We start from the raw sequence: 25,901 nt of genomic DNA, 5'->3' as shown, positions 1-25,901 counted from the left end.
AGGAGAATCTGGGACATGTCAGTCAGTACAGTCTGTATATAAGCACATAGTGCTGAGTTGTTCTTTAATTGGGCAGATTAAGTGAGCACACCTGTACTGGTGGACCATGACTGTGCCTAGAATTTTTAGTGCTTTACATTCCACCATTGTAAAACACACTCAGACATTTGTCAGCTCCAGGTCTCTGTGCACTGCTAAACTTCAGAACTGTTGCGCTCCCTCTGCAGCTGGGAAGACTCTTCTTCCTGTCCCTTTAATCCCCAGTGGCCGGCTTATGACCGTGTAGCGTGGCGTTTCTGCGGTGTGTGCGGTCTGGGAGCCAATCATCTCCAGCCATCATGGCACAGACACGCAGGACTGGACAGAGCAATGGGCCAGTGCCTCTTCTCTGTCCAGTGTGTGTGTATGTGAATGTGTGTGTGTGTGAGAGAGAGAGGGTTAGAGACCCAGAGATTGGGAAAATTAACAACATAGTGTGTGTTAGGTGGGTGTAGAATGAAGATAATTTCACATTTTCTAACACTGTCATTCAAAGTGGGTCCAAGATCATGTCTTGTTAAAGTGTTTGTTGACATCATTACCTAGCCTAACAGGTGATGTACCTGGATCCAAGCTGTCTCTTAACACCAAAGCATTGACAAAACAGTATACAGGTGAAAAGAAATGAGTGTAGCTGATCCGTACTCTATCCCAGCTTTGTTAACAAGCCCTTAAGGATTTCAGAACAAGACCAAAGTCTGCACTCTAACTGTAATTGATGCTGCTCTGTGGTCACTTAACCTTCAGTCCTGAGATCAATTTGACATAATTGTGTCTGCATGTGATGGATATTTTTATACTGATTAAAGTAAACAGGCTAAATGTTAGTTCCTCTAAGACTAATCTTCATTTAGTATTACATTATTTATACTTAATCACAAATTGTACCATTACAATATTGTTGCCATTGAGTAGTACTTTAATTGTAATGAATATAATAACTCTTCTTGGTTGTGTGTGTTTTTTTTTCCCTGCAGTGGGCCTCAGCCATTGAGCTCGCTGTCTGTGCAAGTGTGTGTGTGGCTGTGTGCATGTGTGCGTGTATGTGTGTTTTGAAGTGATGTACTGTTCGTACCAGGATCGAGAGGAGTTGGAGGATGATCTCTATCAAGAGGGTGATGGGGATTCCGATGAGTCGGAGGCCAACAGCGAGCTGGAGTTTCACCTCTATAGCCAGCTCCACTATTCTTCTAATGCTGGGGATACTGGGGAGCAGGTGGACAGAGAAGAGGAAGCGGCCTGTAGGGAAAACCAGCAGCCTGAGGTTCCTGTGAAGTCTGCAGATGTTGACAGAGAACGCAAACACAATGGAGAAAGTACGCCTTCGTCACTTGAAATAAGCAAGCTGCTGCAAAACCTGAAGAAGGAGGAGAGGAGGGAGACTGAGGAGAGAAGGGGTAAAAAGAGGAAAAGTACCCCTAAAGATCAGAGGTCATCTTCATCTTTTTTCGAGGAAGTCATCGTGATCGACTCCAGCCCTAATGTCATCTCCATCTCTGACGACACTGCTGATGATGACGAGGAAGGTGTCTGTGCCTTAAAGGGGCAAAGCTCACAGCGGGTACAGACTTCCACCCCTGCCCGAGAGGTAATGAACAAAGAGTCACATGTTGAGTGTGACTTCTTGTGTACAAGAAAATGTATTGCTTGCTACACCCCTATTAGTGTTGTTACACTTCAAAGATTTCCATTCATGCGCAGCACAAATGGTGGCATATTTATCGTAGGATATTTCTGAAGCACTCACTGAATTTAGACAGTGTTGGACAAAAGCAGCTTCTCATTTCTAGATGGCAGCTGTTGGTTTTTCGCACAGGCAAATTTTACCAGCCATAACTAGCTCTTAAGCTAACATTAGCTCCATGAGTTTGTTGAAAATGATGCGTCCACTTTTTTTTGAGAAACCTGTAAAACAGGTGTCAACATGTATTTCATGGCTACATAGATGCTATTGTGCTGAAGACAAGCAGTCTTAATCCCTCTGATTATGGAAATAAAAACGCAACATTGTTCTTGTATGACAGTGTAGTGCAAGCTAGTCCTTGTCTTATAAGTATGATAAGGGAAAATGTTTGATCAGATCAATTCATCCTAACCCAGCCCTGTTTGGCTACGTAGCTCACATAGGTCTTTGATGCTGATGACCATAGAATACTGAAGTCTCATGTGTCTTATGTGTGTAATATCTCAAAGGCAGAGGCTATGTAGTTGCTATTGTTAAGCATACATCTAGGCATGTCACAATGACATATAGAGTCGCCAAGGGTTCAATTCTGAGGCCAGTCTTACTCAGCCTTTGCATTCTCTCTCATGTATGCCTTTTTATTTATTTGAACATCATTCTAATACATTTCTTGGCCTGCATAAGGCACTTAGAATTGCCTTCTTCAACAAAGCTCTTTCATTATAACTGCAAAGTCAGAAAATCACATATAACTCTAGTTGACAAGAACACGAGACCTTTATGTCTGCTATCTTCAGCACCCAGTTGTCTTAAAGCAATCTTTAAGAGGAGGCCATGTGTTTCTAACTTGCTGTTTCCCATTTTTGTTTTCTTTAGTCTGAATTCAAAGTGCTGACTGATTTTTTTGTCACTGTCCAGTGGCTAATCTCAACTAGCTGATTGATTGCTGTTGAACTACAGCTACTTCACCCTTGTTAGAAATATTATAAGTTCAGTATAGGATGCATTCTGGTGCAACTCAAAGCTTTTTGTGATCTACAGTATTGTTGTTTGGTCACCTAGGTAACCCAGAAAAGGAAGGGGACTCCTGGTAAGCCAGTGATTGTGGACATCAGCAGCTCAGAGTCTGATTCCGATTTGTCATCTGATTCGGAAGATCTGGAGAACTGGATGATCCTGGGTCGAGGTAATCAGGATGGAGACCAGACCATCTCACTTAACCTGGAGGGAGAGGACTCCATCTCACTCGACCTGGAGGAAGACTTTGACAGCCGTGCAGGTGTGTCTTCTGTTTCTCTGTGTATGTGTATTGTTAGTACCGGGTGTGATGTGTAGCATTCAGGCCTTTGTGATATGGTTTTGTTGGATTTGAATGTGTGTGACCAGGAGAATGGAAGCGGTGAGTAATTCTGTACGGTCCAGCTCATTCAGAACCCTTAACCTACCTGCAGAACATTGATAAGGAGCGGGCACAGCGATGGGCTACAGTGTGAACAATCTGTCTGCGTGCATGTTTGTATGTACATATGCAGCATCTGTTTCTGCATGTTTCACAAATTTGTAAGCTCTGAGCATTTCTCGGCACTGTCTGCCCAGCAGCTTGCTTCTCTGATGCATCTTTAAGTATGTTTGTGTGCATTATGTATTGATATGTGCGCGAGTGCTTGTGTGAGTGTGAATATTTGTGTTTATAAAATATTCCAGCTCTAATCAGCATGCATGTGTACATACACACGCATAGCAACAGTCATAACACTAATGCCAAAAACAAACAAACGGAGAGACAACAACGCAGGAGGAGAGGGGAGGGGAGGTCGGGACGAGATGGGAGTAATCAAAAAATGAATAAAAACGTTCCCTGCAAATCTCTTCAGATCTACACATTATTTTAACCTGCAGCCTCAGCAACCTCTCCAGCTCCTCTCCTGCTCGCCCCCCCTCCTCTCTTTTACCTAACGCTTTCCCATCTCATTCTTTTATCCTGTTTTCTCACTATTGTGCTCTCTCTCTCTCTCTCTCTCTCTCTCTCTCTCTCTCTCTCTCTCTCTCTCTCTCTCTCTCTCTCTCTCTCTCTCCTACCCTCCGTCTCTCTGTGTCTCTCTCACCATTTCTTCCTCATTTGAATTTCCCTGGGCTGATGTTTCTGCAAGAGTGCTCACTGCCTCCTCTACACACAACTGGGTTAAGGAGGGGGTCTGGAGCTGGTGGGAAGGCTTGAGGTTTCGGCCTGGTTTCGGGAGGAAAGGAGGATTTTAGGTCTCTGCCTCTCTTTCTCTCTCTCTCTCTCCTTCTGTCTCTGTCTCTCTCTGTCTCTCTCTCTCTTTTCCTCGTCTGGCTTCTCTCTGTGATCTTTGGAGCTTGACCTCATGTCTGCACATGGGGGGTCATGGGTGTGGTGAGGAAGGGGTCTTAAAGTGGGTGGAATGGGGGAGGGTTTAGTAAAAAAAAAAAAAAAAGAAGAAGAATTGAAGGGAAAGGAAATTTGAGTAATGAGCCTCAATAGTCTTGAGCTTGGAGCTAATTCTACACTAAACGGATATTCTAACCAGGTTTTGAGAATGTAATGTGTGTTTACACTGTGGCAAAATCATTTTCTCTGTCGTGCATTACTAGAAATTATCCAACAACGAGTTGTAAAGGAAAATCCTGATATAGCTTATTCCTTGGTATCCATGATTTAAAACACATCAGTAAGCCAAATAATTTCACTGCATGGCGTGTTCATTCATTATACTGAAAATAGGCCCTGTAGTTTATTTTCGTTTGCTTCTTCTGTGGTAAAAGCTCACTAAATGTGTGATTTCACAGCTGAAAATAGTTCCCAGGGAATGTTTGACCTGCACCGTTTACTTCTGTTTGATCAACGTAGTCACAGTGTCCAGCTGTTTTAGAAAATTAGAAGAGCTACACAATTAATTGAAGTATTATTGAAACAGCATCATAGAGAAAGAGCTGCAGACGCTGAGGCCTAAAAATGGTTTTCTCTAGATGTGTTTGTTTGGTACAAACCCCAAGAAATGTCATATCATCATGATGTGAAAAATTATCATTCACACAAATCTTGAGTCCTGGTAATACATGTCTGAAATTCTTTCTTTTCAAACACATTGTTGATTATGATCTTTTAGTGCGATTTGTTGACATTTAGAAAAATATATAATATGTCTCACATAATCTTTTTTAACAAGATAACCTCTCCTGAATTCCTCAGAAAGAAAACGTCTTTTTAAACTAGAACATTAACTGTTAACAAAAAATCAGAAGTGCTGTTTCACAAAGAAAATATAAAAATTATCTGTCTTGGCGAGTGATATGGTAAATCAGTTGATAATAAGGTAAATTAGGGTCACTGTTAAAATAGTTTGGGGAACCCCTGCCAACCATAGTCCTTCAGTATACTTAAAACAGTGTGCAAATGATTTCTGAATTTGGCTTTGTTGATTCACGTCTTTTTACCATAATGAATTGCACAAATGGAGGAGCTTGTCAGACCCATTCAGCATTTAACAAAGAATACAGCAGGTGGTGAGACAGCTTGTGGAGGTTTTTACCCTTCTATTAACAAAATGAATAACTGTGAAAATAATCATCTATGGCTGTAGTGCCATTCCAAACTGTCCTTTTTATCGGAGTCAGTCATCTTAAATATTCCATAATTTTAAAACTTCATACTGTATACACTGGATATGTTGTATGGAACTGGGATACAGTTTTGATTGTTCCCCCTATTGTCATCTTTGCTGGCATCGGTTTGGTTATGCTTCATGCAGAGATGCTATACTGGCTTATTCTTTTCTGGGAATTTGTTTCACGTACCCTTTTGATTTTACAAAGAATTGGAGGGAGAAGGCCAATGTGTAGCTCCCTGAGATAGGGCTAGTCAAATTTTTATGACTACAATAACCGTTGCATCCGTAACCGAGGGCTGTTGGATGGATATAAAGATTGATTTCTTTTTTATATGCCATGTTATGTGTTGACTGCTGTAGCCTGGGAGCCTGGCTTGTTTTTTCACGTTTATGTGTATGTGTGTGTGCGCGTGTGTGTATCTGTGTGTGTGTGAGTAACAGGTTTGCACAACAGTGACTAATAGTATTTGTACGCCTAAAGCCCATCTCAGCATCACCATCAAATCACATTCACTACACTTAGTCTACAGAAATTGAATCCTTTCATCCTCTTTCTCGTTCTGTCTCTCCTACATGGTGTCACTTGTTCACATACTTCTACAATCTAATCTTTTCTCACTCCCCTCACATACGTTTTCTGTTTTTTTCTTTTTTTATCAAACACAGGGACACACATGTACACTCGGCCTCGGCAGCTATCTGTCACCTGGCTGTGCAGAGGGCAGCTGCTTGGTGGGTGGATCTGTAGGGACACTGGATAAGAAAAAGAGAAAAGATAGTAGAGAAAAGGGGGATGAGCGAGGGCCGTCTGCCTGTCCGGCAGCCATGCAGCAGCAACCAGATGGAACAAGAGAGAGAAAGCAGGGCTTCCCAAAATCCAGCTCAGTGCCTCTCGCACCCGGAGAGGTGTGCGTGTACATGCCCGTGAATGAATGCAGGGTGTAGGCGGGGTGTGCTGAAGCTAAACTTGAATCATAAGTGGTTAAACTTCACTCAGTGGTCACACTTTTTTTTTCCTCTTTTCTCTGTTGCTCCCCCCAGTTCTCTTCTTTCCCTTTTTTTTTGTCCCCTCGGTTTTGGTCAGTGCACACCAAACTTTGTTTGAGGCTTAGAGAGTCAGTTCTGGCTCGCTATCGGGGTGGCCGATCACATCAGAGTGTGTCTGTGTGTCAGAAAGTGTGTGTGTGTGCTTCATTGAAAGTCTTGGTGAATTAGAGAGAAGTGAGTGTGTTAGTGTGTTTGCAGCCCAAGGTTAGCTCTTTCTATCTCACACAGGAGGAAGGTAAGTTCTTCTCTTCTCTTCTCTTCTCTTCTGTTCTCTTCTCTTCTCTTCTCTTCTCTTCTCTTCTCTTCTCTTCTCTTCTCTTCTCTTCTCTTCTCTCCTCTCCTCTCCTCTCCTCTCCTCTCCTCTCCATAATCTTCACTCTGCTGTATTGTCCTTCACAGTTTTGTCATGCTGCTTACATTGTCTACACATAACAACAATTAGTTAGACCCGTGCTATAAGTGTTTTTGCTCTTTGCTGTCATATGTGTGTAAATGAGTGACACTGCTGTGGGCCTGTAGCTTCTCACACTCTGAGACCTCAGTTGGCCTTTTGTATATTGTGAAGTGTATAATCTTAACTCAAACGCCAGTGTACTGTACGAACGAGTGGAATATGGATTTAGTTGGCTTCTCTGTGTGTTTGCGGCTGTGGGCATCGGGATTGTAAAATGAGATTACAATGGCATGTTGGGTACCGCACTAAGTGTGTGTTTTGTGTTCGTGTGTTGCGTGTGGGTGTGTGTGTGTTGTGGGTGTGTGGGTGGGCGGGCAGGCGCTGCAGAAGGGAGGCATGGATAGGATCAGCTCTTATCTTGGCTGCCCAGTGCCACACGAGGTGTAACGCCACACCCACACTACCACACAGTGTGTTTGAACAGGCACACACACACATACACACACGCACCATGAAATCGCTGTGCCATAGTTTGACTTGTATTATCCAGTTTTTACAGAGGAAATGCAAATTAGATGAGACTACTGTGTAGGCCTAATATTAGCAAATGCAAAATAAATTGCAGAAATTCTGTTGAAAGTCAGATGCCTTCACTTTAAAAAAAACAACAACAAAAAAAAACATTTGATTGAATCATTTGATGCCAGCGGCCACTGAAATGTAATGACAACTGTAGTCTGTTAAGTGAAATGGCTGTTTCTTTGTAAGGTGAAAAATCCCTTTACTAAGCAGATGTGTTCATTATTGTGTCCTCGTCCTTGTCAAAACAAATTCAACATTTGGCCGCTGATTATAATTTACGTATAGAAATATTTGTTGTTTTGAATCATTGGAGCAGATTTTTAGGCACACTGATTTGCTTGTGGTATTTGTTTTGCTGACCCGTGAACTCACCTTCACTCACCTAAAGACATATATTACTAAAACGTATGCACAACCCTAAATGAAGCTTCAATAAATTGCCTCATTTTGTCTAATTTCACTATTCATTGTTCCTCTAGTGTTCAGGTCACTGCAGAACAGCTACGCTGTCAGTTCAGTTCAGTCAAATATTTAATGCTTCTTTTACGTCTTTTTTTTTTTTTTTAAGTGGAGGAAAAATGATTGTTTAGACACATAAAGATAAGTAGGAATGAGGCAGTAGAAAAACTGACCGTAACGTGAAGCACCACTGGAGTTTACGTCCAAAGAATTCTGTACGGACGGACAGAAGGACTCAGATTCAGACGGAGGGAGAGAGAGATGAGGGTGGGTAAGCTAAAGTGGATGAGACAGGCCTTGAAAAGGATCGGCCACGGTGTTGCTGTCGGTCAGGGCCGGTTTGTCTCCAGGCTAAGATCTCCGAGTGGCTCGAACACGGCTGGATTGTGCACACACACTTGACATCCCGCGCCGTCTGTCAATCTGTGTGTAGTCCTGACAGTCTAACCATCACCTATAACACTTTGACCTGATGCACAAAAAACTGCCCATCTGGTTTCAACTCTGGTTTTTCCAAGTTAAATGAAACGGTGGTTTATCTTGTCAGCCGTTTCAGATTCGTATGACGTCGGCCACATTTGAATTGTTTCGTTTGAAGCTTTACATTGACATGATTTGTGATGGCACAATTCTATGATTGATTTGTGTATTTTACATGATTACAGATATGTCATTTTAATAATGTTTTATAGATATCATGGTTATTGTTACATTTTATGACTTTGTTTGTGGTCTTATGGCAGAATTGCTCAGGTTATTAATTCTGCTTTTAGTTACTGTAGTGATTCTGATTCAAGCTGTGCTTCTTCTGCTGCCGAGTGTCTTTCCTCTGTGCTGATATGAGTTTATTTATACCACGTTTATCTGCATCTGCAGGGGGACAAGCCATCCTGTCTGAAAGTCATCTTTGTCAAAATAATCTATGAAAATTTCTCTATTTTTTTCTTGGAAACTTTGACTGAAAAACACCCACAGACATCTGCGGTTAAGGCTGCAGGTGCTCATTTGTATTAATACGGCTGTTTGTTCTTCAGAGTGAGTGAGACGCAGCATTTAAATGTAATCAACTAGAAAATTTTTCAGCTAAACTTGCAGACAGCCCATCGCATTCGCACCTGCTTGCGAGATCCTACTGTCAATGGACGGCGTTCATATTTTAAAATGTCCTCTCTTGTTAAAGATTTTTTTTAGGTGCCGTGATTAGATACAGTTTAATATTTTGTGGAAATGAGAAGACATTTTAGAGTGAAAGTGAAGGTGTGATGCGAGGTTGGATGGTGTGTGTCTTGAAGTGTGAAGGTGTGTGCATCTTAAGACAAAAGTGTGTGTGTGTGTGTGTGTGTGTGTGTGTCTCTGTGTCTGTGTGTCTGTTTCTGTGTGTGTCTGTGTGCCAGCCGGTGTCAGCCTCACCACGCCTGAGGTGAGCCCAATAACCGTGCCCTGGCCCACTGGAACGAAGTTTCACCGTCTTTAGTTCCGTATAGAGAAAGAATGTGACATTAAATGAAATAGTTTTCAACACGGTGCGGTTTTTATGTGCTGCTGTTGAACTGCGGGGTTTTGATTTTTTTTTTTGAAATGTTACATTTTCTGCAGAAGGTGTCAGAAAGAATGTGAGGTGTGGTTTTTTTTTGTTATATATAAATGTGTATATATATATATATATATATATAAAAAAACAAAACAAAACACACAACCTCAATTTTTCAGTGGCTGTAGCCTGGAGAAAGGGGTAATAAACTGGAGACCAGAGGGTCCCTACTGTAGTTTAATGTGTGTGTGTGTGTGTGGTGGGGGGGGGATCCCTGTCTTCTTCTTTAACCTTTATTTAACCAGGGTATCCCATTGAGAGCAAAAATCTCTCTTCTAAAGAGACCTGCAGCAGACATTGTGCCCTGAAGCTACAGGAAAAGACATCTAGACGAATACACACACTGAAACACACGCATGTATGATTAAATAAAACTTCAAAACCTGGACACCTTAATCCCACATTGTATGTTCTTGTTGGGCAGTGTGAGACTGTAACCCTACTTTTAAATCTCACATTTCTCACAAGTGCCATTCCGTTTGGCCTGATTTGCACCACCCGTCCTTTTTACTCCCTTGTGCATTTTCTCCTTCCGTCCTGTCTTTTAAGAAGGGCAGGTCGGGAGGGAAGGGACAGAGATGAGAGTAGCGGAAGGAGAAAAAAAAATGTCAATTACAATTACCAATAATAATCATTATAATTAAGCAATCACTTAATAGGAAATCAAATTATTGTGGGGGGTGACAGTGGGACAGAGGGAGGTCTCGTGGGAGTGTATTAATTTCTCTTCTTTTATTTGGCCGGAGAACTTTCCCCTTATTGTCTTTCTTTGGCTTTTTTTTTTTTTTTTTTGTTAAGCTGGGGAGGGGTCGTCGAGAGGGCTTTATTAACTGGTAGCCTAGGGTGGTGATATTTTTTGGGCTGGGGGGGTGAGGAGGAGAAGGGCTTGGGGGGGATATGTATTAATATTAATACGTTTTTGGGATGAGGAACAGGAGGAAGGGGGCGAGCGGAGCAGGGAGGATGAGGGTTGAAGGGGGGAGCAAAGGCAGTCATGGATCCACAAAATCACCCCCTCTCTCCCCTTGCCTCGTTCGTTCATTCGTCTCCCCCCTTTTTTCCGCTCCCATCTTCTTCAGCATGAGCAGAGCTGTTTTGGAAGTTCAGTTTAACAGTCAACAGGATGAAAGGGAGAACCCCAAACACACAAATACACGTATTTAGGGTTAGTATGCTTGCTCCGGTATGCAAAGGGTTGCCTAATAATAGCCGGGCGTGTTTTTCAGAAGGCCCCAGAGGATGACTGCATGTGTGTGTGTGTGTGTGTGTGTGTGAGTGTGTGAGTGAGAGAGAGAGAGATTCTTGGCAGTATACCACACAGACACACAAGTGTGCCTGTTTAGCAGTTTCCTCTCCAGAGGCTCCTTGCAGTGTGTATGTGGCCATTCCAAGGCTTTCTCCCCATGTCTCTTAATTAAGGCACTCGTCAGACAGAGACCAGCTGGGCCTGGTCTGGCCTAGCAGGCACTCACCATATTTTCAGTCAATCTAGCCCTCATCCCTCATCTTCTTCCCTTTCTCTTTCTCTTTCTGTCTCACTTACTTTCCCTTCTTCTTTTTGCTGATTTCTTTGCCCCCTGCATCCATGTTTCTTTCATTTTGATTCTACCCATTGTTGTGTGTTGTATACTGATGTACTAAACACTATCTGTTTACGACATGTGTAAGCTTAACTGGTTGACCTTTCCATCACACCTGCCTTCAATAAAGCGCTAATTAGGAGTCCCATTAGGATGCAAGAGCTTGCCAGTTAATAGGCTCTTAAATACTAGGGTTTACGTGTTTAGTTGGAAAGACTTGAGGGAGGCAACTGCCAGCTCTTGATGAAAGAAAAGGCCCATATCTGAAAAAGGTCATTCATTTCTTAAAAAAACATGCAGTTAGTGCTCATATCAGTTATTAGACCATTGTATACTTTACTCACATTTTTGATTTAAGGATATTTATCGTGGTTGCACTGCCTGGTGTCTAACTCGAAAATCTCCCTCTCAAACTAGCACTAAATAAGGCTAAAGTGCACTGCCAGCCCTCATTCTTGTTAAGGTAATTCATTCACATGTCGGGTGATCAATATTAAATACATCTTCATGCGGTCATAAGTGGAAGTTGATAGATATCGTGAATATTTCTAAAAGGGTGTCACAGAAATTCAACATGGCCGGTGCCCATACCCACACTCCACCTTTCTTCCCCTAACCCTTCAGCTCCACCCCTCCCTCCCTCCCTCTGCTCCATCCATCCCGTCTCTTTATTTCTCCACTCCCATTCCCAACCATCCTTCCATGCAACAAGACCAAGCCCTGGTTACGTGGCTGTTGCTATGCCGGGCTCGCAGGGTCAGGATTCATGCTATAGGCTTTCCTGTGCTAATCCAGCCTGTATCTGGGACCAGTCTGAGGGGTCACACAGCTGACATTAAACTCTGTGTCCACATTCTGCATATATAGACTCCCAGCAGAGAGGCTTGATGTTTCTAAATGTGGGGAATGGTGATTATCAGTGAGGTGCATTTCCTTTTGTTGAAGAAATGGCCCAGCATTAGTATGACCAGTCGTACCTGACCATCTATATACCTGGTTTATAACATAATGTGTCTGTGAATGAAGTTTAAGTCTTTGCTCGTGCGCATCCCTCTGCGTGCACGCACGCCTGTGCATTAGCACACCTAGGCCGCCCCTTTATCCGGGGGATTATGGTTAAATGGAATGCTGAGATTCTGGCGGCGAGCGACCGATAAAGCCAAAGTCGGCGTTGGGAGAGAAAATTAATTATTGAGGATAAAATCAGAGCGAAGGAGATAGTTACCAACTCGTTGGGGAGTTTAGTCATTGATATTTCGGCGCAGCCTTCCCGACAACACACAGAGTTCATCACACCCTGATGTGAGACCGTGAGTGTGTCTGTGTGTGTGTGTGTGCGTACACCCACGGGTAGGGCTTTGCAGGCTTTTCAAGGTTTTGATCAGGGATTCTCAAATAGAAAAGTGTTCAGGTTTTTACGCAGCTTCTTACCCCCCCGGGGATCAGCTAGAATATCCACATGTTCCCCTACAACTCCTGGTCTCCTCTTACACATCATCAATCAGATTTTAAAATTTCATATTTGTTTTTTATCATTCACTTTAGTTTGAACTAGATTTAAAAACATTCTAACCATTATTCTAACAATTATATTGGAATTTTGACAAAGTTAGTGAAGTAAATGTAAAATAGATTACTTAGGGAAAGAAGCTAATTTATATTTCATCTGAACCATCTAATTAGTGAAGAATACAGGTTCGATCAAAGGCAGGATTTTGAATTTCTGTGAGCACTGAATTAAGACGGGATAATTGTCAGCAACAGCAAATTAAAAAAAACATTATTAAAGCTACATTTGAGATCTTCCTTTGTTCGATTTTCAAATGTCTCTATTTGTAGCCTAAACAAATTTGGCTTTTAATTGAACAAATGTGTTCCAAAATATGAATCTTCTCATACAAGTAAAGCAAATGCCCCCATAATGGTGGAAATCTGAAAAAGATTTTGTTTTAGGTACATTAAAATAATGAAACAATCTCAGAATCCATTGAAAAGAGGCGCCAGAATGTACAGTAACAATGTAAACAAGTAAACACAAAAACTGTGTGGCTTCAATTCATTGTTACAAGACTGTCTTGTTGTTTTTTATTTTCACATAGCACACAGGGTATTTTTTATTGAGTAGCTCCAACCAATATACCACCTTGAAATGTGTGTCTTCTGTCTGGCTTTTGTTTCATGTTTTTCCCTTTTCCCCCTTTAGCTTAATATTTCTTAATGGATAAAACATAGTTTTTCTGAGCAGATTTATAAACATTCTGCACATTTTGTTGTTGCCTTGCTTTTTGCAACACAAATAATGAATATTAAAGAACAAACCATACTCTTTGGCTGTTACAACTCGCTGTTTTTGTGCAGTAGAATGAAAACGGTAAGAAGTAATGTAGCCTGGTTACAGCAGATGGAAGCCTTGACATGATTTTCTTTTTTCCTGACTGAGTGGTCAGTGTTACAAATCAGCTGTGAACAAATACCCGTCGCTGACCCTACCTGACTTTCTGTATCGAGGCAGATGTATATATGTGGCTGTGTGTGCGTGAGTGCAGGTGAGCGCATTCTTCTCCTCTGAGTACAGACTGATCAATAGTAATTGGGTTGAGTGTCTCAGGCCTGTGTCTCTCCTTTGTACTGTGGGCCTTTTGTAGGCTGACACAGGGCCGGGAGAGAAAGGGGGGACAGGAGGGAGAAAGAAAAGGAAGAGAGAAGGGGGGAGACGGAGAGAAAATGAAGGATGTTTGCAAGTCGACGAGCATGACTGACTCCCTCAACCAAATCTCCGGATATTTATTCAGCATTACTCACTAATCTAAAAAAAATCTTCCTCCCTTTCTGTCTTCTCTTCTTTTCATTCACACTCCACACTGGAGGGTTTGTGTGTGTGTGTGTGGTGTGTATGTGTGCAGGTTTCTACTGTAGGATGATCTTTAAGAGGTGTGATAAAACAGATGACTTGTTAAGATGTATTAATGGTCCCTTTCTCCCTCTTGCTTACAAACACAAGCACTCTCCTGGAGTATCTCTTCATCCTCCTCGCTCGCTATTCTGTCTCTTTTATGACTTCCATAAAAGCGATGTGTGTTGAGCGAGGGCGGCAAGCTCCAGTGGTATTAGCAGGGAGGCATTAGGCATAAACTCTAAGGTATATTAAAGCAACGGCCCTGTTGTTCATATAAACACGCCAATTCAATTTAGCCTGCCCCACGGGGAATGGGATTTCAGCAGCTACCGAGAGCAAGAGGAGGGAGAAAGAGAGGCAGAGCGGGAGAGAGAGTGGGAGGGAGGGAGTGTGAGTGGTGGATGAGGTAAGATGCGAGGAGGAGGTGGGATGAAGGGATCTTGGGCAGCAAAGGAAGGAGAAGGAGAAGGAGAAGGAGAGGTTCGGGGAGAGACGTGGAGATTGGCATATGGGAGTGGCATGGTGGGTAGTTGCAGGAATTCATTATTGTTGTTGCATTAACTACCATGACGTAAGAACCTGTGTGTTTGTCTGTGTGTGATAAGCACCATAGACACACACACGGAGAAAACTCACACCCTGGCAGGCAGAGGGGGCTGCCAGTGTCTGTGCACCGTTGCACGCTTGGACAGAGCATTATGTGGGAAACCCTACAGTTATATTATTCAATCCAAATTCAAATGGGCTTGTCAGGAAAGCTCCAGCTTTTTATTACCTGTCAGAAAAACCAAGGGATGGACGGAGCAGAGGGGAGCAAATTAAACGACAGTAAATAAGACCCCCTATCTCTCTCTTGCTCTCCCCCTGCCATTCTGCCATTTCTCCCTGCACTGTATTTTGGAGACACACATACACACACGCATTTACAGACTTTGACAGCATGTTGTTGTTCAGCTCTATCTGTAGTTTACCTTAACCAGGTTTTATCTGTCAATCAGATGCAGAGAGACCTAATTATTTTCTTCAATCTCCAGCCAATATGGATCAACTGAGCCAAAAACTGGATTTGATATTAAATTAATAGTCAGATGTTTATTTAGATGGATTTAATGCACTTTTGACATCTATGAGCAGGGAATCATGGGAAGTTAAAGAAAAAAGGGGGCGAAAGGAGGAAGAGGAGAGATGGAGGGATTTCTTAAGGATGAGCTGTGCATTTGGAGAGGTGGGGGCAAAGCGTGGTGTTTCCTCCCCATTAAACACACACACACACACACACACACACACACACACACACACACACACACACACACACACACACACACACACCCTGAACACCCAGAACAGCCTCCTCCCGTCTTGCCCCCTTCAGCCAGGCATAACCTCTGCCATCTGTCCACCCCCCTCCTTCTCCTCTCTTCCTACTCCCTCCTTTCACCCTCCTCCTCCTCCTCTTCTGCTCTTCCTCTTCTTCCTTCAGCCCCCAGCTCCCCCCTCTGTTCATTTTAAGCCCCCCACCTTCACTCTCTGATGGCATGTGGAGAATCTTTCCTTGAGGAGTCAGAGGGATGTTTTTGTATTTGCACGGTGGACAAAGTCAGAAGTTTTTTTATTAGCAGAGATGGCGTGAAGCAGTCTTAAAAAGTCTCAATGTCTCTGTTTTAGTCATGGCATCCTTTTAACATTTAGTATGTGGGCAGTTCTGTCATTGTTGTCGGGTTATAGATAGTAGCATCTGACTAATAATGTCAGGTCAAATTGTCCTACTATTCACACAGAATAGAAAAGACAGTTTCTTGCTACTGCCTGATCATTTTTGAGACTTTGTGTTATATTGATCATCTCATCAGGCCTCCATTCCTGCTTTCTTTCCCCTCCTGAAAATGAGAACGTTGAGTTATGCCAATACGACGTTTGATATCCTATTAATTGTCTGCATCACTAATCATGTAAATAAAAAGTAACATTTGATTATTACATGTTTATATAGATACATTTTTGCATTCTTTGTCTTATTTCACAGCAATAGTTTTGTTTTATCAATCAACAGTTTCATAAAATAAGCTTTTTAAAGACATAACTGGCATCTTTTGTTGTATTTATACAGAAATTGTGACCCTAATAATTTTTATAGTTTCTTTCGAGTCGACATTAGGGAGATGAAAGGAAATGAGAGAGATTCGCAATGACGTGTAACAAAGGTCCTCAGCTTGAGCACTTCATGGTTGGAGCCTAAAATGTCTGACATTGAATATCATTAGCAATCAATAATTTGAAAAACAGGCTTCACATGACTTGAAAAGAAAATTTCTATTTATTTTTTCGACCTTGGTTTCAATAATAGGTAACATCGTTTTATTTCTATTCCCTCTGAAATCTGCCACCAACTTCCAACTTTGCCAGATGAAAAGGACAGCTGGATGCATTTATAAACTGTATTGGAACAGAGCGATAAAAGAGCCATATTAGGAGCTCCTCTCCTAATCCTCTATTGTTCTTTGTCTGTCCCCTGTCCCACAGAGGGGCTGCTCTAATTAAAGACTAATAATTGTATTGTTTTATAAAGCCTATAGAGACAGAGATTCTGCTCTTCAATCATTCACTCTCTCCTCCAATGTACCCTGCCCATCGAGGGCTATCTCGTCGGGTGAAGTCTATAACCTACTGTGACTGCTGTGAGTGTGCGTTTCTGCATGTGTGTGGATTGTGGATTTATGTGTGGGTGTGTGTGTGTGTGTGTGCGCCCTCTGTATGGCATACAGTAGGAGCAGGAAGGAAAAAGCCAAATCTAAATTAAAACTTTAAAGCACCATTATTTAATTACCCCAAAGGCTGTGGATTTGAAGGATTGAAGGGTGTGTGTGTGTGTGTGTGTGTGTGTGTGTGTGTGTGTGTGTGTGTGTGTGTGTGTGTGTGTGTGTGTGTGTGTGTGTGTGTGTGTGTCGGTGGGTGGGTGGGTGGATGGGTGGGCATGTGGTTGTGTGGGTGTTGTGTTTGCTCATGCAAACGCTTGCTGCTGTCCAGGATTATTTCAGTTTTTCAATTTGCCCTTTCTGGTCGCCTGTGCATGTACATGTGTGTGTGCGTGTGTGCATGGCCATTCATTTGTGTGTTTGTACGTGCATGTGACCACAGTCTAACCCCTTATTGGTTGCCCCTCCTTCACCTCTACCCTGCACACACACACACACATGTATGCAGGCATGCTGAAGCGCCGGCAGATAAAAAGGCATTATGGTAAATTCCACTTAATGACAAATTTTTAATTTGGGGAACAGGGCCTGGTGAATGGAGCTTAATTACCGGGGCCAAAGATCCCTTGGAAAAATAACCCCCTCGACGTGCCCAACCTGCCCGATAATGGAGCGCTCCACAAAATGCCTCAGATTAACCGACGCCGTTTATCTCCCCCCCACCCCTCCCCCCCCCTTCTCTCGCTGTATAATAACAAAAATAACAATCATGAAAATTCTATCTGCCTCCCAGCCCCCATCACCCCACTTCCCTCTCCCGCCTTTCCGCCCTCCCGCCCACTGCCTGGTTCACTCCCGCAGGAGGAAATTCATCAAAATGAAATTGAGGTTGCAACTCACTGGTTTTATTAAAATATATTTGCCCCTTACAGACGCCATTTGCTGGCGTGTTAGCGTGTTTCGCTGCAGAAGACAAAAGGGCTCCCTGAATAATTTGGTCAGTTTTATCAGTGATATTTTATGGGCTCGCCTACACGAATGTGACTTTAAATACAAACACTTGTTGACTAGTACGCTGCTCTGCTGCTCCGTTCTGAGTTCAGTTAGAAGTCCACAGTGATCCTCCCTGAAAACAGGCATACTGAGTGAAACATATGTTGCCTCTGATTCAGTTGTTGTTGTTTTTTTTGCTCTTGTTGGTGACTAAACTGTATCATGTAAAACACGAAGGTTGAACTTTAAATTAGGGATGTAACCAACAATTGATTTATACCTGTATGCCTCACAAAAAGTCAGAAATTTCTGAAAAATGTCAATTATATTTCCTTACATCAAGGGTTTATCATCCAACTACTTATTTTTGTTCAACCAATGTTCCAAATCCAAAGACAATGGACAATGAAAACCTGGAAATCCTAACAATTTGACAGCTAAAGGAAGGTACTGGTTGACGTAAATGATTGATGGCAAAAGATTTGCCACATGTCAGTTGACAAATTTCAAGCAATTGTTTGATCTATGCTCAAAATTGCTGTTATGATATATAATTTTACATAATTTAAGTGTTTTTTTTCTATCTTTTAGAACATTAATTTTGTGTATCTAGATAATATCCATTCAGTGAGGGGGGTACGTTTCAAAGCACTATTAAAGAGAGTTGTTCAAACTAATTGGTACTGGTAGCTTAATTTCCTTCATCTCTTGCACCCTTTACATGATAGTGCTGTGTAATGAAATTGACCAAAAACCCATGTTTTCTATAACCTCCAGGTGAGATTCTGGTTCAAATCTATGTAGGTTAAAGTCTACGTCATTGATGTTATCTGTTACAAAGTCTTCATTTGATCAGTGTGACTTAAAAACCTTATCATTAAGAAAAAAATCTCATGATCTTGTACTCCAAGTTAGCAACAGACAGTAAAGCTATGATTAGAAGTGAGTACCATTTTTTTGGTGTCTCTTGATGTGTCATACGCACAAACTAGCCAAGCATAGATAAGTCAGATTTTGATTTTCTTCTTTTTAAACACTGATGCATGATTTGTGAGACCAGCAGAACTGATCATGAGTCAGAGCTGTGTGTTTAATAAGAACCACTGATTATCAACAGATACATGGAGATAAATTTTGCTTTGAATTGAAAATCTCCACTAAATAGACAGCTAACGGATATTAAAAAGACACAATGACTACCTGTCAAACCCGCAGACGTGCACTGGCTCGGTTTTGGATAACTTGAACATGGTTCCGCCGTACTCACACAGGCACACACGCAAACGTGCACACACACACACACACACACACACACACACACACACAAACACAAACACACACAGACTCACTCACTTTTCTTGGCCTTCTCGGGTCCCTGTTGTTGTGTACCCTGATTGGACCATGTGGTTGCCATGCGGTTGCCAGGCCGCGCCCCTGCTGTGTGGTAATTGGTGTCTGTGGTATTGCCGCGTGGCGACGGTGCTTTGACTGACAGGTTTGGCCACCTGCCCTGCCCTGGCTGCCAACATGGTGTGGAAGGGGGTGAGGAGGAAGGGAGGAGGTGGCACGGGGCTGGCGGGGGGTGAAGGCTCGGCTTGTCACGCGAGGGTAGGGGGTGGATAATCAGAGACGGGCTGCAACGAAATATGTGATGGCCGAAAACAAGGCAGATTCAACAGGGACCAGGGTGATGGCATCTGCCTGCATTTTGCCTTTTTCACCAACCTTAAGTCTGAAAATCATCTGTAAAATCACTGATCATAAAGCATCTTTTGGATCTTGCCTTGACAGATTGCCTTCGATGTATACACAGTCTGTTATGTCAAGGTTGTGGTCAGATTTTCTTGGACTGTGATTGAGGTCGATTTCCTGAGAGCTTGGCTTCAAAGGTTTTGCTACCCGATTAGATGTAGGTGGGTTTTAGTATAGCTTTGATTCTATTTCTATGTAATTTTTTGAGAAATTTGTTTCTTCATCTCTCTGACTTGAGCTGGCCGAGGTTTATTACCAACATGGGAACTTCCTTCAGCTAAGTGAAACAAGAGAAAAGTTGGCAGCAGCAACAGTTCCAGTTGTCCACATCTGTGAATCTTGCAATGAGTTTACCACAACGAATTTCTGCAAATGTTTCTCATAAAAGCCACTGAAACACTCTTAATTAGAAATTAATAAAGTTAGTGTCAAGTTTATATAAGCAGTGTAATGCAATAGCTTAAACAAAGTGAACAGGAGCAGCGGATCAAAACAAGTCTTCGTACTTAAATGCTTATGACCTGCAGCTTAACCTCCACCAAGTGGTTACTGATGGGAATTTTTATTTTGCTGATGGTGGTCTGAGTAGCGTAGGGGTGCTATTTGTGCAATATTCAACTCTATTATAACATAACAAGACATAAGCACCACACCACCACCTATGGAGCTTAGCTTATCTGTGGTTCCCAGCACATCTGCTAACTCTCCACTCCAACGTTACAACTGACAAATGCCTGTTCTGTCCGTTGAGCAAAATCAAACCAGTTAAAGCTCTTAGGCATGTCCTGTACAGCAAAACTGGAAACCCACCTATCAAACTTTTATATGTTCATGTGGGGTCACTTTGCCCGAAGTTAGAAGTTAGAACGGCTTTGAACAATTGATGTCAGTTTTGTCAACTGTTCATCAATGGATAGATTCATGACTGTTTTGTAAATTATTCTCCGTTGGAGACAGCCTGCTGTCTTGAAGCGGTTCGTTGTTGATCCTGCGCATTTCGTCTGTCTTTCTCTCAGCCTGTGTCTGCCTAACAGAGAGATCAGTGGAAATGGGCAAAGAAGGAGCATGAAATGAAGCCAAATGAAATCTGCAGCTTTAATCTATAATAGGCCTGTACAGCTATTGATCTATTCCCTGCATGGCAAACACACGCACACACACACGCACACACACAGTCTCCTTCTTGTTCTGCATATCATTTCATCATCTCTGCTTCACCCCCCACTATCATTACCACAAACACTTAGTCCTCCTCTACCTGGATGTTCCTTGCTGTCCGGTGAGCTTGATTTTCAGCCAGCTCCTCTTTTGTTGTGTCGTAATGTCACAATGGAGCTCCAAAAAAGCTACGGCGGGTTTGTGCGTGCGTGCGTGCGTGCGTGCGTGCGTGCGTGCGTGCGTGCGTGCGTGCGAGCGAGCGAGCGTCTGACTTGGCCAACCTTTTTGGTGTGTTTAACCTCAAGGCTGTAGGGCAACGGTGATGTCACAAAGGAAGCGCTTTTTTTCTGTGCACACACACACACACACACACACACACACACACACACACACACACACACACACACACACACACACACACACACACTCTTACACTGCACACTCCCGCCCACCCTAACTATTGTCATGTATAGTGTTACTAATCCGGCCCTGTCGCTTCAGTATCAAACATAACCTCCATTTGGGGGGCAAGGCCTCTCTTTCACTGCCATTTTGTGTGTGTGTGTCTGTGTGTGTGTGTGTGTGCTGGTTGGTGTGTTAATGGGCCCGGGCAACAGTGTGGTACAATGGGTGGGCAGGCTTGGGGTGCCTGTTTAAGTGTCGAGACAAGGAAAGAGGGATAGGGGCACAGCAGGTCAATCCAAGGCTTTGATGTTGCAGTAGATGACACACACATGCACATATAACACACACATCGTAGGAAGCGGGTTTATGGTCACAGTTGAGGGTTGTTGTCAGGAGAGACTGCCACATTGAAGACTTTGGTGTGTGTTTCATGTCTCGTGTGCTCTTCGTCCCTTATATTCCCTTTGTGTGTTTGTGTGTGTGTGTGTGTGTGTGTGTGTGTGTGTGTGTGTGTGTGTGTGTGTGTGTGTGTGTGTGTGTGTGTGTGTGTGTGCGCGAGTGTGCGCGAGTGCGGGTGCGTCACTCTCTCTCCCACCCCAGGAGAGCTGGGTGTTCATGGTTCATTAGCCACACGTACACTTCTGTTCTGTTCTCACTGGTAGAAGGGACAGATTCAGAGCATTCATACACACATACGAGCTCCCCCTCACACACGCGCACACACACACATTTTCCGTGTTTTGTTCTGTTCTACCGGCTCTGATGAACTGGCACGCAGTCTCCTCCCCTCTCCTCCTCATCTTCTAGTAATCAGGGTACCTATGAGACAGACAGGTAGCATCTGTCGCCTTCTCTCCCCTGATCCTTCCCTCCCCCTGTTTCTCCGTCTCCCCCTCTCCACGCCATTGTGTCAACTCTCCCTCGACGACACGATGATGTGATAATGTACGAGTGTGTCCCGCAGAATAAAAATCGGTGGAACCCGCAGAAATTTCTCTCTGCTCATTATTTGATTGAATACACGTAAAAAACGTGTCAAGACCCAGAGGTCAGTGCTCTTCTTCAGACCCCCAGTTTTGTTTTTATGTCTTTTAAAGATGGTTGTAAGAAGCGCTTCGCCATTAGATCAGTTGAAATTGAACAGTTGCAGCCAACATGGCGAAGGCCTCTCTCTCGAGTCTGTTCAGCTGCTCGATGAAGCCGCTGCCATCTGCTTATTCAGCTCCTGACTCCTTCAGATCAGTCGGGCCACGATGAAGCGAGCAGCTCTGATGGTTTGGTTTTGAACAGGGCCTCAATGTTGATTAGCATATTTTCACCCAGTGTACAGACAACAGCCACCCCCCCACCCACACATCCATCCTCTCTTCCACCTACCCGCACCCCCACCCATGTGTTTGATTCCTCGGCCGTGACAAAGAGCTTCACCCTTCATCCGTGTGTGTGTTGGTGGGATGGGGGGCCCTTAGATTAAGGGAAAGCTTCCTGCTCTTTATTTGGGGAGTCCCCCCGGGAGACGCTTTGGGAATGACTTTCGTTGAGTCACTAACGCCTACTCGCACACACACACACACACATGCACACACTCACTCAGACGCACTTCCACGCACACACACACCTTTCACCCCTGCCTTTTCTTCAAGCTGCCCATTGACTGGGTGCTAGCTGTTGTGTAACAACAACTATGGGCGCATACACGTCACGCAGAGGCCCCCCAGTCTGTTCACAGTAGGTGAGCACGGCAGAAGTTCCCGCGTTCACTTCTGAATACTTAACTACGCAAACTACCTTGAACCAACTCTTACTCCTACGTGACAGAGAGAACCAACCCATTGCTTTACAAGGCATGTTTCTAGTGGACAGTGCAGTGATATTTAAATGCATCACTGAAGGAAGATTGTTTATAATGAAGTCATGAAATAGTGAAAGAAGTACTTGAGAAGCTTAAAGTGAACATACCAAAACACGGATTAGACAACTATCTTCTGTGGTTGTACTATTTACCGTTTGACCCTTGGCAATATTTGCAAGCTGGTGGATGGAATCTAATCAAGATAAACTAAACTGACCAAGCAGCTTTTAACAATTTCATCGAACACATTGAAATACCTTAGGAGAACTGTGGTTAGTCTGTGGTTTCTTTCTCATCCCTGCTATTAAACTGAAATACAGCTGAAAAGATAAGTTGAAAAAACCCCAAACATGCCGAACATTTCCCTGTTCTAGCATCTCCATTGTGACAATTCACTGACTATCTCTATTTTATATCTTATAGATTTAATATCTTTGGGTTTTTTTGTCTGATAACCAGACCGAAAATGACATTTTAAGACATTTCATTAGGCTCAATAAACTGTGGTGGACATTTTTCATTATTTTGAGATGTTTAGACATGACAACTAATAAATTAATCAGATAGGCATTGATAGATTTTCCAATAATGAAAATAATTATTATTTGCAGTCCTTAACTGAAGCAGGTCACCTACATGCTTCTTCCATGTTTCTCCTATTCATTAACTTTGAGTGTTTTCTGTGAGTATTTCTTAAAATACTGCTTTTACCTTGTAGCTGTCTGGTTACAGGTTAGTCTTTACACATTGCTGTACTCAAATGTTTTTGAAAACATATTGGACTAACGATTTCATCACCACCCAGTTCTTTTGAGAGACAGGAGAACATTTGAATGCCTTAAATTCATCTTAACTGAAAAACCCTCCTGAAAATAACATTCACTGTATGAGTCCAACATTTTGTAGACATTCCGGTTGAATGGATCAAATAAATAGTCAAAATAAGTGACACATGATTGCAAGATTCACTTCACTTTGGACTGATATTTTTGAGACTGATATTACTGACTAAAATCTTAGAGTTCAGCTTAAATTCCACATTAAGGTAATTTTTTTCTGACAGATTAGAGAGAAGCCTGTCTTAAAACATGATATACATAGAGTTTGCTTGTACACAGGGTACACACGTGTCGAAAAACTGCTTTTGTCCACGATGGGCCACCGTCTAAGTGATTTTCAAAGATTTTCGTCTACTCAAGGGATGCCTCTTTCAAATTATGTTTTCCAAGTTACAAGCTTTTGGTGTGATGACGATGATTTTAAGTCGCTCTCGAGGGAGTGTGCGTGTGTGAGTGTTTTTTGGAGGTGAAGGTCGTAGCAGAAAGAAGCCCCATCCAAACAGCAGCCATTTTAATTTGTTTGACAGGGAAGAGTGGTGATAACCTCCCACTGCAGCCGCACACCCGGGAAAGAGAGGGGGGGGGAAAGAGAGGTAGAAAACAAGGAGAGAGAGCGAGAGTGAAAGCAGGGGAAGGAGGGCTGAGCAGAATTGCGATAAGGGGCCGGATAGAGAGAGTAAGAAAAAGAGGGCAAGAGAGAGCGAGGTGGAAAGGAGACTGTAATATTTGATTATGGCTCAAGGCTGTATGTTTGTCCAAAGGCTAAAGACTGTCAACCAGCTAATCGTGGGGGTCGATGCGTGGGTGTGTCTGTATGTGTTTGTGAAAGCATGTGAGGCTGTGGGTCGTTGCTATCAGACCATAATTTATGCTGAGTGTGTGTGTGTGTGTGTGTGTGTGTGTGTGTGTGTGTGTGTGTGTGTGTGTGTGTGTGTGTGTGTGTGTGTGTGTGTGTGTGTTATGATTTCTGGATGTCAGTTACAGTTCTGTGGGCCTGAGGAGAATACAGTGGTCTCCCTCAGGGCGCTGTTAGTGCCACTCTCATACAGATGTGCTGGGCTGCCACTGTGTCAGTTTCAGTGTGTGTATGTTTGTGTCCCTCTCTTACAGGAAGCTAAACTCACTCCTCAGGCTTTAGAGTTTTTAATGGGGTTGGATATTGTTGAGAATTTATTAACTGGTTATCATAGGTTGAATTTTTTTGTTTGAGTTCAAATAGAAAGCAAAAATTCAAGCCACACTTCTTAGAGCAACATGCTCTGACACATGTAAGCAGTATTGAAAATAAACTATTGGTCTAAACTTTGCTTTCAGAAATGCATCAGGACAGTTCATAAAAGTTGATTTTGTAACAAATCCTTCTTGTGTTCTTGTGCATTTCCGTGCAGAAAAATGCACCGTTATCTAACTGTAACATTTGTGCTGTGATTTGTTCATGTTTTCTTGTTGTATCTTTGTGTGTGGTTGATAGCTGTCATTTAGCCTGTTAGCTACATCTTGAAGAACATAAAAACAGAGAAATAGCATTATGATGTTTGCTTGTAATATTATGACCATATTAGACAATATGATGAGAGCATACAATTGAAAATAAGATCTTAAACCTAATCAATTAAGTTTGCAGTGTTTTAATAGACATTTTTCTGTCCTGCCAGGTGTTGGAGAAAAAAAAGGGGGCAGCTGGTTGGTCTCTGCAAAGGACAAGGAGGTAGGTGGCAATTACAGCATGTAACACATGTCCTGACATTCAGCCATACTTGTTGTCTGGTCTTTTAATAAAATACTGTAGTTTGTTCTTGTTGTTGAAATTATACAAATTATATTTCTGTGCAGTAAAGGCAGTAGTGTTGAATCCAAATTATAAAATTTGTCTCAAAAAATATATACGTTGACACTGTGCATGTTGCAAATGTTTGGTTATTGGGACTGGTTCTATGTATGGTTATGTATTATTGATCTTGAATGTATGTCATAATATTAAGTAATGTTTGATTTATTAAAGGTGTGCTATGTATTTTTGGGTAAGACATTTTAATTGAACTTTGTTTATATGTGGCAGACCCTGCCACCTTCTTAGCTTCAAACAGTGTTCTGGGGACTTTACTTTCCTCTGAGAGCAGCTTGTTTATTCAGTTATGGGGAAAAAAATGAATATTTCTGAATGTGAATTTCTTTTCCATAACTACATGTTGCTACTTTAAACAAATATTTTTCTCTCATTAGAGGGTATGGCACACATTTCGATAATGTTTCCAAAATAATATGTCTGATTTTCGCTAGAAATTAATTAACAGTTGATCGTTATCTT

At 42.5% G+C, this 25,901-nt stretch overlaps 1 protein-coding gene across 1 annotated transcript in view; it reads left to right on the top strand.

Annotated features, from left to right (window-relative positions):
* zcchc7 (zinc finger, CCHC domain containing 7) overlaps nt 1–25,901 on the top strand; it is a 50,487-nt gene that overhangs the window by 2,093 nt on the left and 22,493 nt on the right. The window contains exons 2-4 of the mRNA XM_037108939.1: nt 1,017–1,627; nt 2,786–3,002; nt 25,249–25,301. Of these exons, the coding sequence (XP_036964834.1) occupies nt 1,100–1,627; nt 2,786–3,002; nt 25,249–25,301 (798 nt within the window). The 5' untranslated portion in view covers nt 1,017–1,099. The remainder of the gene's footprint in view (nt 1–1,016; nt 1,628–2,785; nt 3,003–25,248; nt 25,302–25,901) is intronic.

This window comes from Acanthopagrus latus, chromosome 1 (assembly GCF_904848185.1).
Source record: "Acanthopagrus latus isolate v.2019 chromosome 1, fAcaLat1.1, whole genome shotgun sequence".
Lineage (NCBI taxonomy): Eukaryota > Metazoa > Chordata > Actinopteri > Spariformes > Sparidae > Acanthopagrus > Acanthopagrus latus.
Note: the sequence above shows the minus strand (reverse complement) of the source record. Positions and strands in the feature narration are given on the sequence as shown.